Here is a 25,100-nt window from a genome sequence, read left to right on the forward strand (position 1 = left end):
TCCTTTAGGATTGACTAGTTTGATCTCTTTGTAGTCCAAGGGACTCTCTCAAGGGTCTTCTCTAGCACCACAAGTGAAAACATCAATTCTTCAGCACTCAGCCTTCTTTATGGTCCAACTTTCACATCTGTACATGACTACTGGAAAAACTACGTTGGTCACGTAGTTTGCAAATATTTTCTCCTAGGTTGTCTTTTTGTTTTGTTTATGGTTTCCCTTGGTGTGCAAAACTTTTAAGTTTAATTAGGTGCCATTTGTTTATCTTTGTTTTTCTTTTCATTACTCTTAAGAAGTGGATCCAAAAAATATTGCTGTGATTTATGTCAGAGGGTTCTGCCTACATTTTCCTATAGGAGTTATATAGTGTCCAGACTAACATTTAAATCTTTAATCCATTCAGGGCACCCTTGTTCCACCTTTGTTTCTTCTTGTTTTTTCTAATTATTTTTGGTCATAGGTTAGGTCGTTCATTTAAGGTTTTTCTTGTTTTTTGATGAAGGTTTGTATTCCTATGAACCTCCCTCTAAGAACTGCTCTTGACTGTGTCCCATAGTTTTTGGTTTTTTTTTTAATGGTTGTGTTTTCATTGTCATTTGTCTCAAGGTATTTTTTAATTTCCATTTTGATTTCCTTGTTGAACTATTGTTTTTTTAGTAACTTATTTAGTCTCCATGTGATTGCTTTTTCCTCATTTTTTCCCCATGGTTGATTTCTAGTTTTGTATCATTGTGGTCGGAGAAAATGCTTGAAGTAATTTCTGTACTCTTAAATTTATCAATGATAGTTTTGTGCCCTAGTACGTGGTCAGTCCTAGAGAAAGTTCCATGTGCACTTAAAAAGAACGTGTATTCTGTTTCCTTTGGATGAAATGTCAGTCTAACGGTTCTATTTTATCATTTAGGATCGCTGTTGCCTTATTAATTCTTTGTCTAGAAGATGTGAGTGGGGTCTTAAGTCTTCTGCTATTATTGTGTTCCCCTCAATGTCTCCCTTTATGTCCAATATTGTTGTTGTTGTTGTTTAGTCGCTAAGCTGTGTCCAACTCTTCTGAAACCCATGCCAGGGGAAGTCCTGCCAAGCATCTCTGTCCATGGGATGTCCCAGGCACTAATACTGTAGTGGGTTCCTATTTCCTTCTCCAAGGAATCTTCTCCACCCAACCTGTGTCTCCTGCTTGGCAGGTGGATTCTTTACCACCGAGCCACCTGGGAAGCCTTAAAAAAAGTATTTGTTTTATGTATTTTGGTGATTCTGTATTAGGTGCATAAAAGTTGGTGAGTGTGATGTCCTCTTTTGTATTGATCCTTTTGTCATTATATACTGTCCTTCTTTATCTTCCTTTATAGTCTTTATTTTAAAATCTGTCTAATGTGAATTTTGCAAGTCCCATTTTCTTGTCATTTCTGTTTGCATGAAATATTTTTTCCATCCCCTCACTTTTAATCTATGTGTGTCCTTTACCCTAAAGAGGGTCTCTTGTAGGCAGCAGTATTGTAGGCTCTTGTGTTAGTTTTACCTAGTCTGCCACTTTGTGTTTTTTGATTGCAGCATTCAGTCCATTGACATTTAAGGTAATTATTGATACATAGGCTTCCCTGGTGGCTTAGCTGGTAAAGAATCTGCCTACAATGCAGGAGACCTGGGTTTGATCCCTGGGTTGGGAAGATCCCCTGGAGAAGGGAACAGCTACCCGCTCCAGTATTCTGGCCTGGAGAATTCTGTGGCCTGTATAGTCCATGGGGTCGCAAAGAGTCAGACACAACTGAGCAACTTTCACTTTCATAGTGACTTTCTTTCATTGATATTTATGTATTTATTGCCATCTCAAACCTTGTTTCCCAGGTGATTTTTTGTTTCCTCTTTGTTTCTTTTCTTTTTTGTTTTTCTTTTTGTGGTTTGAGGATTTCCTTTTATCTTATGCTTGTGTTCCTCTTTTAGGTTTTTGTGAAACTGTTGTATGATTTTGATTTGTGGTTGCCCTGATTTTAAAGTATATTAACCCTTTCCTACATTTTCTTGCTTTATAATGCTAGTCAGTATATAGCATTAAATATGTTGAAGTAAGTCCCTCTATGCCCACTTTCTGGAGAGTTTTTATCATCAAAGGGTGTTGAATATTATCAAACATCTTTTCTGCATCTATTGTGAAGATCTTATGGTTTTTATTTGTCGTTGATGTGCTGTATCACACTGATTGATTTGTGGATATTGAAGCATCTTTGCATTCCTGGGATAAATCCCACTTGATGTATAGTGCTGTTAATGTACTGTTGCATTCAGTTTGCTAGAATTTGTTGAGTAGTTTTGCCTCTATGTTCATCAGTGATAATGACTGTAATTTTCTTGTTTTGTGGTATCTTTGTCTGGTTTTTCTGTCAGGGTGATGGTTGCCTTGTAGAATGAACTTGGGAATGTTCCTCTGCAGTTTTTTGAAGTCTTTCAGAACAGGTGTTAACTCTTCTGTAATTGTTCGATAGTATTCATCTGTGAAGGCATCTGGTCCTGTACTTTTGTTAGTTTGAAGATTTTAATCAGTTTCAATTTCAGTACTAGTGGTTTTTGTTGGTGGTGGTGGTGGTTTTTTTTTTGCTGGTAACATCAGTTTTATTGGTTGGGGTGGCAGCTAGCCTGGCTTGGGGCAGGGCCAGCCCTCAGAGGTTGTTGAGCTCCAGCAGTGTCTGGTCGAAGGTCTGGCGGATCTCCACGTTCTCCTCCTGGATTTGAAATAGCTCAGCTGGAATTCCATCACTTCCACTAGCTTTGTTCATAGTAATGCTTTCTAAGGCCCACTTGAGTTCACACTCCAGAATGTTTGGCTCTAGATGTGTGATCACACCTTCGTGTTTATCTGAGTCATTAAGATCTTTTTGTATAGTTCTCCTGTGTATTCTTCCACCTATTGTTAGTATCTTGTGCTTCTGTTAGGTCCCATAACCTTTCTGTCCTTTATTGTGCCCATCTTTGCATTAAATGTTTTCTTGGTATCTCTAATTTTCTTGAAGCGGTCTCTAGTCCTTCTCATTCTATTGTTTTCCTCTGTTTCTTTGCATTCTTCACTTAAGAAGGTTTTCTTCTCTCTCCTTGATATTCTTTGTAACTCTACATTCAGATGGATTTATCTTTCCTTTTCTCCTTTACCTTTGCTTCTCTTCTTTTCTTAGCTATTTGTAAGGCCTAGTCAGACAACAGTTTTGCCTTGTTGCATTTTTTCTTGGGGGTGATTTTAGTCACTGCCTCATTTACGGTGTTGCAAACCTCTGTCCATAGCTCTTCTGGCACTCATATATCAGATCTAATCCCTTGCATCTATTTGTCACTTCTACTGTATAATCATAAGGGATTTGATTTAGCTTATAACTGAATGGCCTAGTGGTTTTCCCTACCTTCTTCAGTTTAAGCCTGAATTTTGCAATATGGAGTTCATGATCTGAGCCACAGTAAGCTCCTGATCTTGTTTTTGCTGACTGTATAGAGCTTCTCCACCTCGGCTGCAAAGAATCTAATCAGTCTAATTTTGGTATTGACCATCTGGTGATGTCCATGTGTAGAGTCGTCTGTTGTGTTGTTGGAAGAGGATGTTTGCTCTGACCCGTGCGTTCTCTTTGCAGAGCTCTGTTAGCCTGTCCCTGCTTAATTTTGTACTCTAAGACCAAACTTGCCTGTTATTCCAAATATCTCTTAACTTCCTGCTTTTGCATTCCAGACTTCTGTGATGAAAAGGACTTTTTTTTTTTTCTTTGGTGTTCTAGCAAGTCTTGTAGGTCATCCTAGAACCATTCGACTTCAGCTTCTTCAGCATTAGTGGCTGGGGCATAAACTTGGATTACTGTGATATTGATTGGTTTGCCTTGAAAATGAACTGAGATTTTCCTGTCATTTTTGAGAGTGCGCCCAGTACTGCAGTATGAACTCATTTGTTGACTCTGCAGGCTACTCCATTTCTTCTAATGAATTTTTGCCCACAGTAGTAGATATAATAGTCATCTGAATTAAAATTCACCCATTTCCATCCATTTTAGTTCAGTCTCTCAGTTGTGTCCGACTTTGCAACCCCATAAATTGCAGCACCCCAGGCCTCCCTGTCCATCACCAACTCCTGGAGATTTTAGTTCAATGATTGCTAAATTGTTGATGTTCACTCATGCCATCTCCTGTCTGACTACTTCCAATTCACCTTGATTCATGGACCTAACATTCCAGGTTCCTATGCAGTATTGTTCTTTACTTTCACCACCAGACATATCCACAACTGGACTTCGTTTCTGGTTTGACTCAGCCTCTTCATTCCTTCTGGATCTATTTTTCTACTCTTCTCCGGTAGCATATTGGACACCTACTGACCTGGGGGTTTTATCTTTCAGTGCCATATCTTTTTGCCTTTTCATATTGTTCTTGGAGTTCTCAAGATAAGAATGCTGAAGTGGTTTGCCATTCCCTCCTCCAGTGGACCATGTTTTGTCAGAACTCTCCACCATCAGTCTTGGGTGCTCCTACACTGTATGGCTCATAGTTTGATTAAGTTAACAAAGCTGTGATCCACGTGATCATTTTGTTTAGTTTTCTGGGATTTTGGTTTTCATTCTGTTTACCCTCATGGATGTGGGTAAGAGGCCTGTGCAGACTTCCTGGGGGGAGGGACTGGCTGTGAAGAAAAGTAGGTCTTCCTCTGGTGGGCAAGGCCCTGCTCAGTAAGTCTTTAGTCCAGTTTTCTGCTGATGGGTGGGGCTGTGCTCCCTGCCTGTAGTTTGGCCTTAATCTGTGGTAGGAGTAATGGTGGTAACGGCGACCTCCTTTAGAAGACTTACGCCCCACGGCGCGCCTCCCAGGACTGCGGCTGTCAGTGTCCCTGACCCCGCGGCAGGTCTTAGTCAACCCACGTCTCCACCAGAGACTCCTGGACACTCACAGGCAAGTCTGGCTCAGTCTCTTGTGGGGTCACTGCTCCTCTCTCCTGGGTCCTGGGTCACACAAGGTGTTGTCTGTGCCTCCAAGTCTCTGTTACATCCCCAGCCCTGTGGAAGTTCTGTAATCAGATCCTACTGGCCTCCAGAGTCAAATTCCTGTGGGATTCTCAGTCTCTTTACCAAATCCCCAGGTTGGGAAGTCTGTTGTGGAGCCTAGAACTTTCGCAGCAGCATGAGAACTTCTTTGGTATAACTGTTCTCCCGTTTATGTATTGCCACCTGGCAGCTCTTCCCAGATGGCGGATGGCGCTAGTGGTAGAGGACCTGCCTGCCAGCAAGAGACATGAGGGACGTGGGTTCAGTCCCTGGGGTGGGAATTTTCCCTGCAGGAGGAAGTGGCAACCCACTCCAGTATTCTTGCCCGAAGAATCCCATGAACAGAGGAGTCTGGAAGGCTACAGTCCATAGGGTAGCAAAGAGTCGGATATGACCAAGGTGACTTAGCATGCAGTGGCAGCCTCGGGAGGATTTATGCCACACACCACACCTCCTAGGACTGCTGCCGTCAGTGTTCCTGACCCCTCAGCAGGCGACTGCTGACCAGTGCCTCCACAGGAGACCCTCAGACAGTCACAGGCAGGTCTGGCTCGGTCTCTCGTGGGATCACTGTCCCTCTCCCTGCATCTTGATGTGCACAAGGTTTTCTCTGTGCTTTCCAGGCGTCTCTGACGGGTATGAAGTTTGATTTTAAACATGATTGCACCCCTCCTGCTGTCTTGCTGCAGCTTCTCCTTTGCCCTTGGATGTGGAGTATCTTTTTTTGGTGGGTTCCAACATTCTCCTGTCAATGATTGTTCAGCAGCTAGTTGTGATTTTGGTGTTCTTGCAGGAGAAGATGAGCGCATGTTCTTCTACTCCATCATATTTTTGCTTGATTGTAAAATACCTTTTTTGGTAGGCTCCAGTGGTTTTGTAGATGACTGTTCAGCAGTTGTGATTTTGGTGTTTTCATGAGATGTGAAAGTGAAAGTGTTAGTCGCTCAGTCATGTCTGACTCTTTGCAACCCTATGGTCTTTAGCTTCCTAGACTTCTCTGTCCATTATATTCTCCAGGCGTGAATACTGGAGTGAATAGCCATTCCCTTCTCCAGGGGATCTTTCCAACCCAGGAATCTAGCCCTGGCCTTGTACATTGCAGGCAGGATCTTTATCACCTGAGACACCAAGGAAGCCTCTTCATGAGAAGAGGTGAGCTCACGTCCTTCTACTCGGCCATCTTTTCCAGAGTCAAGGGGCTGCTTTTAGTTTGGATGCTCTCTGTCTCTTTCCTCAGTGTGTGCTGGCCGTTACCCCCTTGATACGTGGTTGCAGATTCAGAGGCCCTTGTGCACACATAGGACAGAGGGGGCAGTCTTCGACACCTGCTCTTGGGTCTCCTGGGGGTGGTGGCTGTCTGCACACTCCTGGGACAGCAGGGCCAGAGCTTGGCACTGCTCATGGGTCTCCTGTGGGCAGCTGCTGTCCACACACTCCCAGGATGGTGGTGGCAGTGCTTGGCACCTGCTGTTAGGTCTTGTAGTGGCAGTTCATAGCCAACTCTGGGGCCTAGGATAGCCGCAATGACTTGCGCCTGCCCCCAGAACTGCTGTGGGCAGTGTCCTGTTGCCAAGTGGTCACAGGGAGAGGAGCTCTTACGGTGGTCTCACCCCTCTTCCCATGCACACCCCCTCAACAACGGCACTTGGTATCTCTCATCAGCCCCAGCCTCTTCTGAGTACCTGCTCTGTTGCTACCGTCTAGCTTCTTCAGGCTGTCTCCATACAGCCAACCCTGGTCTCCTCCCTGCGTCTGACCTCTGAAGCCTGTACTTTAGTACCTAGCCCCCAACTTCACCAACATGTGAGCATCTTAGGCGGGGAGTGCAGGGTGGCAGTGCCAACCTCTGTTCCCGTTACTGTTGTGCCCTCCACAAACGCTGCACTCTACTCCTAGCCTCTGAAGCTCCCTCCATCTAGGCTGATCTCCGTGCCGGTGAGGGACTGCCCAGGGTGTGGGAAACTTGCCTCCACAGCTCCTCCCTGGGTGCAGGCTTCGTCTCTGTTTCCTCTTCCTTTTGTCCTACCCAGTTACGTGGAGGTTTTCTTGCCCTTTGAGAAGTCTGAGGTCTTCCGCTAGCTTTCAGTACATGTTCTGTTTCAGTCATTCCACTCATAGATGTGTTTTTAATGTTTCTGTTAGGGAAGGTGAGCTTCCTATCCTACTCCTCCACCATTTTGACCCCCCCACTGCCAGTAATTATTTTATGTAAATGGCTGACATAATTTGAATGTACAGTGATCCTTAGGTATCTACAATGGATTGGTTCCAGTACCTCCTCTGAATACCAAAATTTGCATTTACTGGAGTCCCTTATATTTATGGTGTAGTACAGTTAGCCATCCATATCTAAAAGTTCCCCATCCACTTTAATGTGGATAAGGGTTTAATTGATCAAAGTATTTCCTATTATAATGGAACAGTATATGCAATAGAGGTATAGAAATTGAAAAGAAAATAATGAAATTATTAATAATTGTAGATAGGATGATTACCTGTTAAACCTAAGAGTTAAACAAGTAATGTTTAAAAACAGCCACTGAAGTTGCTGTAGCAATTGTTGTGACAATTGTTTCATCTTTTAAATTGTAAGCTATGTCATAAAAGAGTGATTTTTCTGACTGATATAGTTATTAACCTAAGTATAAAAACTATGTATATTCTCTTGGACATAAGTTGTATAAGAAGAAGTTGGTGTTTATAGTAGAAATGTATTTTTTAATAAATACTTTACACCCTCTAATGAATTTGCATCCTGATACTGTATCCTGTTAGTGATATAGCCTGGATTAAGATATATAAATTGTTAATGCCCACAGCTCCCTAGAAAAAACAGAAATCCTCTTGGAAAAGGTATAATTATCCTAGCTCTGAAATTAGTCATATAATAATTTTTTGCATACAGTATTCAACTCATAAATATAACCAGATTCTCTCTCTCTCTCACTCACTCACATGGCATCAAGAGCAAGAAGCAACAGAACCAGCAGACAATAGGCACACCAAAATGTCTTGGTTTACTGGAATTATCAAACACAGAAAGCCATCATACTTAGCAAGTTGGAAAACAAAAGCAAAAATAGTAAAAACAAAAGCAAAGATAGTAATTAATGGTGGGAAACTGGAAGCTATTAATATAAAAAAGCGACAAGGCAGATTGAAAAAGAACTGGACAGGCTTTTATTTTCTTTTTAGACATGTTTTTGAATCAGAAAATAAAATACCTGAAATTTACTCAGTATGCAAGTTTAACAGACAAATGAGAAGTGAGCATTAGTGAGCTGGAAAATATAGTTCAGAGAAAGCTATGAAAGTAGAAGCTTGAAGAGGAAAAATAGAGGATATACTGTACAGAAGGATAAGACTCATAGAAGATACAGCGAAATCTCATTTGTGTTTTACTGGAGTCCCAGAAAGAAAGGAGGAAATGTGGGCAAAAGGAACTATTTGAAAAAACAGATAGGCCAGTGGAACATAAGAGTAAAAAAGCAGGTATCCGAATGCCTGATTCATGACAAAATTAGCACGGTAATGTGGGATGGTTGGAATTTTCAGTAATTGGTAAATAGTTGAGTGCTCATATAAAAAACTTAATTTGAACTGTTCTTATAAAAGTCAACTATATTTGGATTATAGACTTAAAAGCAAAGTGAAAAAAAAAACAAAACCTTTAGAGGATAATGTAAAATACCATCTTGATCTTTAGGTAGATGGAGAAGATTTAGCAAGACATAACATGACTACATTACACTTATATTGATAGCAAAAACAAAGCTGTGAATCATTAATAGAAAGCCCCATGGCAAAATACTTCATCAAAGTTGAACCCAAATGATCAAAGATATTTAATGTAATCATCAGAGTACTCAATACTTATTCTGGTTTTGTTTATCACAGAGGAAAAATTTAAGGAATCTAAATACACAAATAGGAAATCAGCTAATTAAAATTTCATAAATATGGTAGTAATGCCATTTGGTATTTACAAATGATTTAGAATTACATTAATAGGCTTATAGTGGTATTAGAAAGTTTGCAGAACATTATATATCATCCCACTTTGGTAAAAGACTAAATATTTGTGATTACATATATTGCATGAAGTTTGAACATATTTTAAACAGTTATCTGTGTATGTTAATAGTACTCAGAATGAATCTAATCATATCTTTTTCTCTTGTTTCTAAATTGAGCATGTACTGTATTATTTATGTAATTGATAACACAGAATATACCAAAAGTGGGCTTCCCTGGTGGCAGTAAAGAATCCAGTTGCAATGCAGGAGACATGGGTTCAATCCCTGGGTTGGGAAGATCCCGTGGAGAAGGAAATGGCAACCCACTCCACTATTCTTGCCTGGGAAATCCCATGGACAGAGGAGCCTGGTGGGCTCCAGTCCATGGGGTCTTGAGAGTCAGACAAGACTTAGCGACTAAACCACCACCACCAGTGTACCAAAAATAGGGCATTATCCATTTTTCCATTATGGGATTCAACTTTTTTTTTTTTTTTTTTTCACTAAAATTCAGATCAAATGAGCCACTTGTGTTAGAAAAACAAGTATTCCTTCATGCACATACACACCTAACTGTGTAATAGGTTCACTAGCAACACAGAGAATGTGAAATACTATCCGTATTGTAAGAATACAGGTTGATACTGAGTGACTCATGCTTTCATTTTCTTTTCATTTAAATGGGTCCTTTTTTATTTTAATTGCAAATACTACCTAAATCTGCCTTCTCTTAAAATTTCGCCTGCCTCCCTTTTTCCATTGTTTTTAGGCTGCTTAAATGTTCTTAATGTATAGATAAACATATTTTAGTTTTGATTTAGTTACAAAGAGTCTAGATATTTTCAAAGGAAAGCTGTATTATAAGTTTAAGAATGGAATTCATTTTTATAGTTTTAAGGAGTTTACATTTTAAAATTTTCTCTTAGTTTTCGGACTTTTCACAGGGGAAAAAAAGACCCTTTCTACACTCTGATAAATAAGTGTGTTATTTGAAAAATGATTTAAAGCATGTGGGTTTTAACAGGAAAGGATTTGTTTTCTGGCTTTTTTTCTCTGTCATATTAAAAATGTTACATATATGTATATTATACATGTTTTTAGTTTGGGATATTATTTGACAAATTTTAAAAATATAATATGTTACGTTTGTTTTACCATGATGTCCAGGAGCTTATAGATAAACTTAGGTAGGCTCTCTTGTTTATCCATGTGTTCTTACTTGTGTCTTTCAACTTATAATGGATTTTAGATCATTAATTATCCTTTTAATCCTTTTTGGAAGTAGGAGCAAAAAATGAATAAATATGGATTTATATAAATATATATGCATACTCACATACATAAGTTTAATCACACATGCTATGTAAACATACTGTTTTAAATTTTTTTTAGCCAACAAACGGAATCTTCTTGAGCATGTTTCTAATTGTTTTGCCTTTGGAATCTATGGCTCATGGCCTCTTCCATGAATTGGGTAGCTGTTTAGGAGGAACATCTGTTGGATATGCTATTGTGATTCCCACCAATTTTTGCAGGTACAGTAACCTAGTGTAATTAGTCATAGCACCTTGACTCTTAGCATTCTTCTAATATTTGTATGAATATAAGCTGATAGCTCATTTTTTCAAAGCTATAATATTCTCAAAATATAATACTCGCATTTTTTTCATTTATCCCAAATGTTTAAAAACCTTTATCTACTCTGAGTAGTAATCTTAAGGGTTCAATTAAAGTTTTGTTTTTGGTAAATGTGATTAGAGTATATTTTAGCTAAAAATCATAAAAATATGAGTAGATTTTCTTTGTAAATTTCTTCCATTTTCTTAGGAATATCTTGTTTAAGGAGTTGTGAAACCACATGGTGAAGTGTCATAGAATGTACACTGGACCTGAGCTTCCTAAATTCTAGTTCTGTGTTCCTTTAAGCAAATCATAAACTCTCTCAACCTCAGTGTCTTAATTTAAAATGCAGACAGAGGAATGTCATGAAGCGGTCATGAGAATATGAATGTAAAAATACTATCCACTTGAAAATGTAGTCCAAATACCAGGAATTCAGAAACATTCACAATAAAATCAAATATCTCATCGAAGTTTTATTTAAATAATTTTGACTCTAATATGTGACTAATCTGTTTCAATCTATAATCATTACCAAATTTTAGTTTTTCTTTTATAGTTTAAGTACCTTTGAAATAGGGAAAAAAAAAAATAGTTCCTTGCCAGTAGTGAATTCTGCTGACAAAGTAGTCATCATGTTTTCCTTGGCAGAGGTGGGAGAAAACTGAACATAAAGTTTTTATTGGATTTTAAATATTTGACATAAAACCACAAAGTTGACTATTTGTAGTAAATACTTTCCTCCGTATTAAAAATTTGATAAATAAGGTGAAGATTCTTATGAGAAGTAAAAGAAATATATTTCAAAAGAAATATAAAGATGTGACAACTCTCTAGGAAGAATACGTGAAAGTAGTAATTTACAGATTTTTATTGTAATTTTTGATTATGATTGTTTACTCTTTTACTGTTCTGTGGCTGTTAAAGAATAAAATATGGGACAAAATGTTTTGTTTTTTAATGAAAGCTTTTGTAGAATTATCAGAATAGTATGGATAATACATGAAGCAAATGTAAAGTTTTCAAAATTCCTATTTAGAAATCCAGTTTCTGGATAGGAGTGATGATTTTTTTTCTCCCTGAAAATTGATTTGATCCTGCTAGTTTTAAGAACTGGTTTATCATCTTTACCAGCATACCATTTTACATGTATTCCAGGATCAAGCCTGTCTTCAATTAGTGTTCTGTAGTATAAAGCAATGGACCTAAATTATAATAATTGTTTTAAATGTCATTTATTAAAAGGTAAGTTGTTCTGTCATTTGTGTACCTCAAGTTAGTAAAACTTGAACACTTTATAAAGACTATTTTTCAATATGGAAATTAATTTAAAATACTGTTTCCATACTGTGTTTTTTCTCAAGAAAAAAGTACTTTCCTTATTGTCGCCAATCCAGTGTTCTTGAAACATTTTGGGGGTAAAATTAGTACAGTCTTGCTTTTTAAAGTCTTGTTTAATATCTCATTTGGTAAGAAGATGCGAATAAAGAATGAAGAGTAGTACAATCCACATTTGGAGATATCCTCCCAGCTTTCAGTTTTATATATTTTTTTGTGGAGGATAATTGGTTTACAGTGTTGTGTTGGTACCTGCTATACAACACCATGAATCAATCATCAGTATACATATGTGCCCTTCCTCTAGAACCTCCATCCCATAGACCCCCCATCCCACCCGTCTAGGTTGTCACAGAGCACCAGATCTTACTGATAAGAGGTATAATTTTTAGAAACTAGGCTTTGATTTTCCAAGCATAATTCTTAGCACTGTGGAAAATTTAGAAAAGATGGGTTTTTTTTAAAAAAAAAAGATTATGTCATTTAGTTAATAGTAACTTAGGAATCTTAGATAATTTATTATAAATGAAAAATAGTCATGTGACATAGAATGAACACTTCATGAACACCAAAATGATGTTTTTTCCTCCTTTTTCAGTCCTGATGGTCAGCCAACGCTTCTTCCACCAGAACATGTACAGGAGTTAAATTTGAGGTCTACTGGCATGCTCAATGCTATCCAAAGATTTTTTGCTTATCACATGATTGAGACCTATGGGTGTGACTATTCTACAAGTGGACTGTCTTTTGATACTCTACATTCCAAACTGAAAGCTTTCCTTGAACTTCGGACTGTGGATGGGCCTAGGCATGATACATATGTTTTATATTACAGTGGACACACCCATGGTACAGGAGAGTGGGCTCTTGCAGGTAAGTCCACCTCTGGCAATTTCACTGTTGTAAAGATACACCTGTTTGTGAAAATCTGTCCTTCACACTGAAACAATGTTTCAAAATTCTCAATTTTCCACTTTATAGTTTACCAAGTATACATACGACTGTTTTGTTTACCTTTTCTCCAGCATACTTGTTTAGCATAATTTTAGTGATCTCTAAAGGTTTCGAAAATTATATTTTGTGTTGATTGGAAGAAAAAAAATCTGACTGCTTGATATGAGACTTACAATTAGTTTCCCTTTAAACTATTTTCAGAATTATTAAATAGTTATATTTTTCAGAAGCTGATTGACTTATTTGACTAATACTTCTAAGTCTTTAAGATTATAGATACTTCATTAGTTCTTCCCATGTTCAATTTTGTTTGTTAGAAAACGCACCATAATTTTAAGCAGCAGGTGATACAATGTGGTTGGAGTAGTGTTTAGGTCAGGAGACCTTTACTCTGTCCTAATTTGCCCCAGCACTGCTGTTTGAGGCATATTACTCTATTTCAGTTCTCTCATCTGCAAATAGAAGGGGTAATATTAAACCTCCTTGCCAAGAGGGAAATGAGATTTAGATGTAAATTTGTTTGTTGGTTTTCCCAACTAGAGAAGAGACACTGTAAATCGAAGGCTTTGTTTTATGAGATAACTTGCTTAGTGCTGGAAGAGAGTCTGGCAAATAGTGGGGTTCCTTAAGTAGTACATAAGATGGATAAAATCATTGAATGAATCATGACAAAATGGGTAATTTTCTTATTTTAGATTAGGAATACTTCTTTTAGACTTAATTATATCCTTTTTTTCCTAAAAAGTAGAAAAAGATACTCACAGAAAAATATAAAGAGAAGTATTATGGAAGGACAGAGATAGAGTGCCAATACAAGAATTCCAGAAGAAAGGAAATAAACTCAAGGTTAAAGTAGACATGATTTCAAACCATCATGGTCTCAGTAATTTAGTGCCAGATTGGTTTCCAGGGTTTTATTATAAATAGATTTTTGTAATTTTTTGGTCTAACAAATACTGATTAAGTCAATGGCTGTCTAGAAAGAGTAAAGTCAAACTAATAAGGAATTGAACCCAGGTCTCCTGCTTTACAGGCAGATTGTTTACCATATGAGCCACTAGGGAAGCCCCAATACTTACTGAGTATGTTTGACGCATAGCTACTATGTTTGGTACTTTATACACATTAACTTAATCGTCACTTGAAATTCTTTGAGATACTGTCACCTCTATTTTTCAAAGGATGAAATGAAAGCTGAAAGTGGTTACATAACTTACCTATGGTCATACTATTCCTAAGTGATGGAACCACGATTCAAGTCCGTGTTTGCCTGACGCCTAAAATCCCCCCTCCCTGCCACTGTACTATGTTGCTGCCAAAGGTAAAAACCACAAAGGCACGGAAATGATATGTTCTGGTTCCAAAGATACTTTTGTTAGCATGGTTCACCCATTTTTGAAATACTGTAATATGAAAGAAACTAGTCAACTTAAAACTACTTCAGCATAAGGTTATAAAATCATTTACTCAACTTGTGACTTTTTAATAAGACAACATATAAAATAATTTTTTAACCTTTACAGCTATTTCAAATTCAGGTAAAGTATAGCATTCTGTGTACTTCAGAGCCCAAGAGAAAAAGTTTTAGTCAGTTCAAACATTTTTACAGAAATTTATTTCAAACCTAAAAGCAGGGATTGATTAGTTGAAAACTACTACTGAAATGCTTATAATAATTCAAATGCAAGGGGAGGGGCATAATTTTGGTGGCCATGCATATATTCTTCGTTATTTTTTATAAGAAAGTAATTTCATTTTTTAAATTTCTATTTCATTTAATTACTGCATGAATTATAGTTTTTTCCTAAGCATATGATTGTAGTAAAGAGAAATAATGAATTCTACCCAGTGACTTGACTTTTGAATAGTTAGTAAAGCATACTGTCCTCTACATAAATAACAAACATGTTTCATTGGAGCAATAACAAAAATGATTGATATTAGATCAGCAGTGGTGGCTATTATCTTAGACTTAACCTGGAAATTTTTTCATTATTGATGATATCAGATGTGTGGGTTGGAGTGTCAGGTTGAAACAGGAAGTCTGAGAGGCAGTGGGGAGAGCATGCTAACTGACAAGCTTATCCCAAACAAGTTCAAGAAAACCATATCCGGGTATGGGCTTTGAGATCATTGCTATATCTAGACTTTTTAAAATACTGTTTCTTATTATATGCTAAATGTTAAACATACAAAGCTTAGAGAATGCTTTAATGACGAATAAAGCAGCCAGGGACAAATTATAGCTTCACAATGAAATGCAGCTTTTCCATTACAAGACAGGTACTTCATTTCTAAAGGTTAAATTGGTTAATACTTAAAGAATTCCAGTGAAGAAAAGGAATCTAATCCATACTGTTCTGTGGCACTGTGCTTTCATTTGATTATCTGTGTTTATATTTTCTTGAGTATAGTTGCCTTACCGTGTTGTTAGTTTCTGCTGTACAGAAAAGTAGATCAGTTATATGTATACCTCTATCCCCTCTCTTTTGGATTTCCTTTCCATTGAGGTTGGGCTTCCCTGGTGGCTCAGCTGGTAAAGAATCCGCCTGCAATGTAGGAGACCTGGGTTCGACCCCTGGGTTGGGAAGATCTCCTGGAGAAGGGATACCCACTCCAGTATTCTGACCTGGAGAATTCCATGGACTGTATAGTCTATGGGGTCACAAAGAGTCAGACACGACTCTGGAAGTGTGACTTCCACTTCACTTCCCATTTAGGTCACCACAGAGCACGGAGTAGTTTCCTTAGCATACAGTTGGTTCTCATCAGTTATCTACTTTATGCACAGTAGTGTCAATACGTCAATCCCAGTCTCCCAGTCCATCCCACTAACCCTTATGTGCCCCCCTGGTATCTATACATTTTTTTCCTCTCTGTTTATGTCTTTATTTCTGCTTTGCAAATAAATTTATCCATACCATTTTCCTGGATTCCACATAACATGCATTAGTACACGATTTAATCGTTTTTCTGACTTGTTTCACTCTGTATGACAGTCTCTAGGTCTAATAGTTTTTAAAGCAAGCTTATGTTTTTTTTGTTTTTTTTTTTTGCAAGCTTATGTTTACATGAAGTATTTATTACTTAATATAAACATTTTCCCAAAAGTTTGTATTTTCTTAACTCTTAATTTATCTCAAACATTTTTTAAAAGATGACTTTGGAAATAAACTCTAGATGTTCAGTTTACTGATATTTATAGTAGTTTTTTCTTAGTAAATGTAATAGATACCAAGATGAATAGCAGTAGCATAAATGTCAGTGTTCTTATGTTTTCCTTCACTGTGAACTGAAAATAATTTATGAAGACACTTTAAAGTAATGTTATAGTTTAGATAAATGTCTAATAGTTACCTTCTACAATATTATACATTAAAAATATTATAAAGATGGGATAAGTAGACCATTATAGAATTCTGTTAGCTAAGAAGACTTGTTCCTGTATGTGTAATTTTCTCTGTGAGACACTTTATTGTAAAAGTAGAACAAAACAGTGGAGAAAGCATAGGTCGACAGGCCTTACCGTCCCCAAGAGGGCTCGGCTTTGCCCCATAATTCAGCAACCATGTACTCCCCGCTGGCCTGAGGCACCTGGCTCACTTGCAGGTTAAACCAGGCCCAGAGAATGCATCCTGTTTTCAATCAGTTCCTTCCCTTGACCTGCCTGAAAAAGCCCCAGAAGTTGATTCTTTCTCAGAAATGTTACTGAACACCTCTGCTCTGAAGAAAATGCTTTCCATTCCAGTCTAAGTGACAAAGAACTCTAAGCTCTGCGTGCATACTAAGTGTGAGAACTTATTAATAAATAATTTTCTTTAAAAAAATTTTTTTCTTAAAACCTTTAGATAGGAAGCATCAGGATTAGATTTTAGGTTAAGAATAGGTCAGAACTCACTGTGAGAAAAAATGTGTGTGTGCTCCTTTACCCATATCTTTACTCACAGTACTTCTTAGAATGTGTAGTCTTCTTACACTTGTAGGACTTCATAATGTGGAACCTAGTATCTTAGCCTCTTTGCTTGAGGGTAAAAAACAATTTGGTAATGACAAGAGAGACAAATGAAACAATCTATTTAACCTATAAAGCAGTTTATCACAGATAAAGTCTTTAAAAACAGTCTTGAACAGCATCAGATATTACTTGAACAGCATCAGATATTACTGAGATAAATGTAAGTACTTTACATCTGGGCCAAAAGCCAAATTTGACATAGAACCTTTTCATAGGAGAAAGTAGAGCAAAACAAGACAAGAGAATTAGTATTAAAGCAGCATTAAAAAGCCCTTTAATTTCTTGCTAATATCTAAAGAGCATGTGTATAAGAATTAGTGTAGCATGCGCTACAGAATATTTATTGAAATAGTTGTAGAAGGCAAGTTAGACAATGTTTTATGGCAGATGGAATTTGTATAACTCTTATAATCTATGTTGTCCTCTCCAGAGAAGTTTAATATAAGTAGAAATAATGAAAAGTGAGCTTGATCCTTTTAAAAACTTACCTTATAGAGGTGTCTGTGAAGCAATACATTAGTAATACGTGAAAAATAGCGCCTCAGAGATGACAAACGTGTGTAAGAGCAATTCATGAAACAAATTTTGCATTGTCACAGTCTGGTGAATAAAAGAGTATTTATTATTCATAAAGAATGTGATATATGCTCTGTCTTTATAGATCATATTACTGATAGAATCCAAATTCTAAAAGATTTTCTGTCTCTCCAGTATTGTCATTTTGATAGATTAGCAAAGAAGATGGTTGCTATTGGTAGAAATACCTATTCTGGAGCTAGGTTGTTGGAGCTTGTATTAGTAAATTGTAGCATGTTAAAACTTTCTTCTAATTATAAAAATGACAATGTAAAAATTTTGGAAGATATTAAAAAGTACAACAAAAGCCACCTGAAATCCGAATACCCAGACATTAACTATTGCTATTATTTTTGTAGATACACTTCTATGTCATACTTTTTCTCCTAATATCATATTTTATTGTTAAAATTTCTTTATAAATATGATTTATGATAAAACCCCCTCATAAGGTTATAATTACTTCCATTCCTTCAGTTGTTTCAGATTTTACACTATCTGAGGTAGCAGTAGGAAGATGATCTTTATATGTGATTTTTGTCCACATCCCTGCCCCTTCTTAGGGTAAATTCCTAGAATTGGAAGGATTGGATTAGTGTACCATTTAAGACAGAGCCTGAACTAGAGTGAGGTGAGAATGGCAGATGCCTGGGGCACAAAATTTAATGGAGTACTAAAAATTAAGTGATCAAATTTTAATACAGTATATTTAAAATTTTAATGCAAAAAAAACCCCATACAATATGAACAAAATGTATAATGAGTAGCTGTAAGACAGCTTTCTAGGTCAGAAATATTTTTACCTTAGACATTTCTGATACATGTTTTTTTTAATCCTTTGTTGTTTTGGGGTATAAAACTGATTTAAAAATAAACCAATTCCAAACTCTTGTTAACTAGGAGGGAGAGTGTTTTTTATCTAGTAGGTACCCACATATGAGGATAAGTTAACAGTTTATCAGAGATATAGAACAGGGGTAAGCACCCTTTTTCTGTAAGGATCAGGTATTTTGGACTTGGTAGGCCATAAAGTCCCTGTTGCAACTATACTTAGCTTTCTGTAGAATAAAAGCAGTCATAGACATTTATAGAAATATGAAATTTAAATTTCCTCTTAATTTTTACATCACAAACTTCTCTTAAAAATTTTTTTTACAACATTCAAAATTTAAAATCAGTTCTTACCTCTCAGGCCGTGCAAAACTAGCAGCAGGCTAGATATGACCACAAGTCATAATTTGCTGCCCAATGTAGAATATTAGCTTTGCTGTATAATTTCTTTTCACCAAATTTAACTTTATTAAATAATTTTCTTATTTTTTCATAGCATTTTTTTTTAATCATAGCATATCTCTTTAAGAAACAGGGTGATTGGATTTTTTAGTTTTTTTGGTTTTACTTGAAAGTCTATTTTCTGTTTCTGAAATTTCTTCTGTAAAGAGACTTTGAAAAGAAGGCACCCTCTTTTTTCTTACATATTTAACTTTGAAAACTTAAAGACAATACACTCAAGACAAAATAGTATTGTTAGTAAGACACTTAAATTGCTCTACTGAACTTTCTTTTGTTCACAGGTGGCGACATACTACGCCTTGACACACTTTTAGAATGGTGGCGAGAAAAAAATGGTTCCTTCTGTTCCCGACTTATTATCATATTAGACAGTGAGAATTCAACTCCTTGGGTGAAAGAAGTAAGAAAAATCAATGACCAGTATATTGCAGTGCAAGGAGCAGAGATGACAAAGACAATAGATATCGAAGAAGCTGACCCACCTCAGCTGGGTGACTTCACAAAAGACTGGGTAGAATATAACTGCAACACCACTAATAACATCTGCTGGACTGAAAAGGGACGCACAGTGAAAGCAGTGTACGGCGTGTCTAAACGGTGGAGTGACTACACGCTGCACCTGCCAACGGGAAGCGACGTGGCCAAGCACTGGATGCTGTACTTTCCTCGTATTACGTATCCACTAGTGCATTTGGCAAATTGGTTGTGTGGTCTGAACCTTTTTTGGATCTGCAAGACTTGTTTTAGGTGCTTGAAAAGATTAAAAATGAGTTGGTTTCTTCCTGCTGTGCTGGATACAGGACAAGGCTTCAAACTCGTCAAATCTTAATTTGGCACCCAAAGTGGAGTATTATTGAGAGTTTATTCTACCACTTATCACTAACTTGCCATTTTTTGTATATTGTATTTTTATTTGTAAAAAATATCTTGCTACTTCTGTAGCTGATCTTATTTTGTCTTTTCTCAAGTAATTATGGTATGTGTAAGGAGTTGGGAGTAAGCATTTTGTACTAAAAATATATAGGGAGTCAAAATGTTGACTTTGTCAATACATAAGAGATGTTAAAAAATAATAACAATGCACTTTGAGGAATGTTTGCATATGCCTTTGATTAGAAAGAAGACTTGTCTCTGCTCTGCAGTGGCCAATGAAGAATTATCAATGCCTTATTTTCTAGGCATAGATTAGAGAATGTAAACCAGACAATTTGTTTACTGTTATAAGAAAACTACCAATTTGCTTACAGAAGATTATTTTTGTGAACAGTAGGTTTGAGTCCAAAACCGTTTGAAGAATTTCACACTCACTCTCAGAAAAGGGAAAAGGAAGAAGTCTGCTTAAAATGAATATGTAAAGTTTGCTTATCATCCATCACATTTAGACACTTGGCTGTGACCTGTTACCAGTATCGCAGAGAAGCCCAAGTCACTGTTTAGGTAAAAACATTCTTCATATAGGTAACTGTAAGAAGCTAGAGCCTACAACTTGCTCCTGCATGCCTTGCTGGGAGCCTCTGAAAGCACTGGCAGTTTTAAGAGTCTTTCTCAGGGTAACAATGTTTTCTTAATAAAAATGTTTTCAGCTACAAATTCCTCCCAAATAAATTGTCTTCCCTTTCAAAATGTAATTTTATGAAAGAAATGTAGCCATTTGTCATTGATTTAGGCTATTTTCAGTATTGAGAAATGATTTTGATCTCTGTAGAGTTAATGCTGTGTCATGAAAACAATTTTTCAGATCCCCATTAGTGGTAACACTTTTTTCTACTTGAGGTCAAAGGATTGGAAACAGGGTCATTTCTTTTTTTTTTTCTTGTATACCTGTAATGTATTATGTAAAAAAGTATTCATACTGGCAATTCTAGTTAAGCATAACGGTGTGGTTGTAATTTTTAAAACTTCAGTGTTTTATCTAATTAAAGCAGGCATGGATTGGGCTATCTCCTAAAAGGTAATTTACCTCCTATTCCTTTCTAATAATCCTAACATTCTAAGTTTTCATTTCTGAAAAATAACATGAAGGGAGTAGATTTAAACTGGAGGATACTCTAATCTTTGCTGTTTAAATGGTGTAATTTCTCACCATAAAAGCCATTTTTTCCAGCCTCAGAGGAAATAATGCCTCTACCATTTTCTACCTGTGACTTGAAAATAGCAGTTCTAGTTAGAAAGAAGTCACTTAGCGTCAGGGAACTTGTATACCACTATCTATGCAGCATTGTTATATAGTCTGATTTTTTCTGTGTTTTGAGTATGATTTTCCTAATGCTATGAATAAAATTTTGTCAAAAATTAATTTTTCACATATTTTAGTATATTAAAAGGGATAGTCCAAAAATGTGCAACTATTATGAAATTTTCTAATATTTGGTTACATATTTACATCAACATCATCCAAATGAAATAGTATAGTGTTTCACTACTACTCAGAAATAGTGTAGCAGACAAGCCAAGTGTTAAAATGATGAGCTTACAGCTACAAAAGTTTAATTAAGGTTAAGTAAAACCAGCTTTTAAATTCCGAGCCAGTGTTGAGCAAATGAGCTTTAACTAAAGCATATCCCTTTACTCTGAGAAAGCCAAATATAAAAGTATATCCTGTATTCTTCATAAAGTGAAACTAAGATTTTACTAAAAATCGCATTCAAAAGGTAGCAGACATTTTTACAGCCACAGCGCTAATACTTTGATATATATTTTCTATTAAGTACAACTGAAAAAGCCTGGGCTAAAAATGTGATTTGAGCCTACTTATTAACTTTGATGAAACAAAGTGATAGTTTGGAGAAGGAATATTACAGGAAAGATAATTGCTTACTTCTACCTAAGGATTCAAAAACAGATGTGACAATGAGACTAATTTTCTTATGGCCTTTGTTTTATATATCGTATGTTTAGGAAGGGGTTATTTAAAGTGATAGAAATTATGAAAGGGCAAAATTTTACCATGCCACTAAAAGAAATAGATAACATGGAGATGTTTTTCAGCATACTGTTGACTTGTTTCCTTGTGTGGTACCTTGTTAAAAACCACACACACAAAAAAAAACTATTATTTCTTTCAAAATTTTGTTTTAATTTGCTCTGACTAAACTCTTCTGGGACTTGGATTTATCTTTTTTTGTATAGCTTTCTATCTCCCTCTTCTTAATATGAAATTCTAGAGAAAAGACCTTTTTCAGGAGGCAATTTTTATGAACAGTGTTTTCATAAGTTAAACACTTTTTAAAAGCTACACTGCTAATTAAAATGCATTTATATCTAATGCATTAGTGGGTAGAATTTTTTTGAGCCAGAATCTTCATTAAAGTCTATTTGTAACTACATTTTATTTGTAAATTTTGGCTTAAATATGTTTACTGTTTGGGGTACTGCATTTTTTATAGATATTCTTTCACATTTAGAGCCTAACCTCCTTCAAGGCAATGTTCTACATTACCTTTCCACAGGTGATGTGTTAATATTATATATGCCAGAAGAAAATGGCTTAATTTTAAGCATGTGATTAAGTATATTTGATAGTAAATGCTCAAAGGAGTTAAATCTGTCAGCACTTTTTAACATCTATATTGGAAGATACTAGACTGTCATCTCTTTTCAAGCAAAGGCCTACACATCTTGATATTTCTCATACAGTTACCCAGAAGAGTAGGTATAAGCCTTGCTTATAATAGGAGGTGTTTGAGTGAATGAATTTAGATTCCTAAAGAGAAATTGGAATAGTCTGATTGTAAATTATTACATTTTCTTGACAGTTTTACCTTAAGTGGATATTATTTCAAGATCCTCATTGTTAACAATTACCAAAGACAATTACAGCATCAGTGAAAAGAAAACAAATATCACATTTGTAGTTAAAGAGCGATAAGGATCAAGATGAAGGAAGGGAAAACTTTAAGATAGGTTTGATTGAAAACATACCTGATTATCACCAAAAAGTAGCTCTTTCACGGTTGAGTCCCTTTTCATCATGTCCTCCAGTATGATTGACTCTTTCATTGATATCCCATTAGAAACATATAGACAGATTGGAGATTTATCACAAATGGAAATTATTAGAAGAAAGTCTGATGAACAAAGCATTTGCCTGTGCCTATCAGTAACTACTAGATTGTAAAATCAGAGAAAAAAAAAGGGCCTCAGAACACATGCACCTTCATGACAAGCTAAGAAAACTAAAATCATCTCATCTTTGGCATATCCACAATAGTTGCAACACATAGGTATAAAGTATGAAAGAATGAAATTTAAGCAGCAATTATTTTGAGCAGCTATTTTGTTGATGAACATTTACATTTATGTTTTTTAGGAACTATTACTTAGACCAAAGCTGATTCAAAATTCGAACACTGTAGGCTGATTGCAAAGCTTTTTTAATGTTAATATGTAAAAACCCTTTTGATTGATTTAAAAAATTGAATTGGCCAACCATCTTGTGTGATGACCTCACAATATTATATTTTTTTAACTATGAATTTAATTAAGAGCAAATAGACAAGTTTAGTAAACTTTTGTTGTTGCTGTTTGGTCTGGACCTAGAACTCTTGATCAATTTTAAATCGGTGTGGCAGGGTAAGTGAGGAACATGGCATATCTCCCTAGACCAGCAATGTTTACGCCATGTGAATTAAAAATATTTTTATATTAAAACATACCAACATGCTGAGCAATATTTGATTAATTCTTAGTGTAAATCACAAGACTTGAAAGCAGTTTTAATCTTGCACTACGTTCTTTGGGCACAATTTTCAATGTTAATGGTATTCTATACTGAATATTTTAAAAAATCCTTTGTCATGTCTTAGAAACGCAAACAACACAGTGGATTTTCTCTAAATAAATAATTTTGTTTGAATACTGATGGAATTTCAGGTGGGTACCATCTTAATGCAATTTTAAAATAGGTATTTCTAGGTTCTTTGGAATCCTAATGCATATTGATTTCTTGTTCTACACAATTAGGTATTGGTGAGGAAAGTGGGGTGGGGATTTTGATTTGTAATCTTATTATACATCCACATGCATTCATACCCATTCTCACCTATTTCTCTCCTACCTGATTAGAAGAGATACTGCTATATTTTTTCAAAAACCTAACCTTTGGATTCTTTCCCCCCTTTCCACTTAAAACAACTAATTCATCAGTAACAATAAAAATGTCAATGGCTATCATTTATTGAATGTTTATTATGTTCTAGTCACTGTGCTAAGCACTTCCGTATACATGATTTTATTAAATTCTTACAACCACTTTTTATGATGGATATACTTCTATGAATAAAAGGAAACTGAGGAAATGAACTTAAGTAACTCTCCCCAAATGACACACCTGTGGCTGGCTAAGAAACTGCATCTCAAACTGAGCTTTAAGCCAGATTTTATACTGTGGGACTCCCACACGCCAAAACAAGGTTTTATTCAGGTATAAATACCTACATGCCCTTAGAGAACTGTTTGCATATTTTGTCAAGGGGGTAAACACCTGGCTATAAGCACATGTGGCTTTCCTGGTGGTTCAGCAGTAAAGAACCTGCCTGCAAGGCAGGAGACATGGGTTTGATCCCTGGGTCAGGAAGACTCCCTGAAGAAGGAAATGGTAACCCATATCCAGTATTTTTGCCTGGGAAATTCCATGGACAGAGGAGCCTGGCAGGCTCCAGTCCATGGGATCACAGGAGTTGGACACAACTTAGCAACTACACCATCACCACTGTAGGAACATAAGTATAGGGAAGATAGGCAATTAGTTGATATAAAGATCTTCAGTTATTAATTATGCTAATACCAACTCCATTTCTCAGCTTCTTAATTTTCCAGCAGTCTGATGCTGAAGCCTTTTTGGAGTTGTACTGGGCTGCTCAGACACACCTCCCCAAGGGCATCTTCTGCCAGGCTGCTAGGCTACTGCTTGCTTTTCTCTGCCACCCAGTTCATACTCTTGTATCCATTCTGTCTCCTGGAGGTGTGCTGAAATCTCTGGTCTGGCAATAGATCCCACCTACTCCCCACATCTTGATGGTTTGTGTTAGAATTGGAGCTGCCATGGACTGGGAGATTTTGCAGGAAAGAGGAAACCAGCCAAACTTTTGACAACACTATGGGTCTGTGAGACGGGACTGCAAGGTCAGTAACTGCTGACGTAATTCTGCCCCCTTTCCCTGGAATTTTGTCAAGGAAGTGGCAGTGAAGGAGGACCTTGTAAGTGAAGGGAATTCATGCAGCTTTGCCCGTCACACTTAATTGCCACGGTTGGAACCAAATTTAAATCCAAACTATGTCAAACAGACT

At 36.4% G+C, this 25,100-nt stretch overlaps 1 protein-coding gene across 2 annotated transcripts in view; it reads left to right on the forward strand.

The window, feature by feature from the left end:
- The window catches only part of TMEM168 (transmembrane protein 168), a 50,415-nt gene extending 26,431 nt beyond the window's left edge, over positions 1-23,984 (forward strand). For both annotated transcript variants that reach the window (XM_065939898.1, XM_065939899.1), the window contains exons 3-5: positions 10,409-10,551; positions 12,573-12,847; positions 19,094-23,984. In XM_065939898.1, coding sequence (XP_065795970.1) covers positions 10,409-10,551; positions 12,573-12,847; positions 19,094-19,641 — 966 coding nt within the window. In that variant the 3' untranslated portion in view covers positions 19,642-23,984. The remainder of the gene's footprint in view (positions 1-10,408; positions 10,552-12,572; positions 12,848-19,093) is intronic.
- The last annotated feature ends 1,116 nt before the right edge of the window (positions 23,985-25,100 follow it).

This window comes from Muntiacus reevesi, chromosome 6 (genome assembly GCF_963930625.1).
Source record: "Muntiacus reevesi chromosome 6, mMunRee1.1, whole genome shotgun sequence".
In the NCBI taxonomy this organism is placed as follows: Eukaryota; Metazoa; Chordata; class Mammalia; order Artiodactyla; family Cervidae; genus Muntiacus; species Muntiacus reevesi.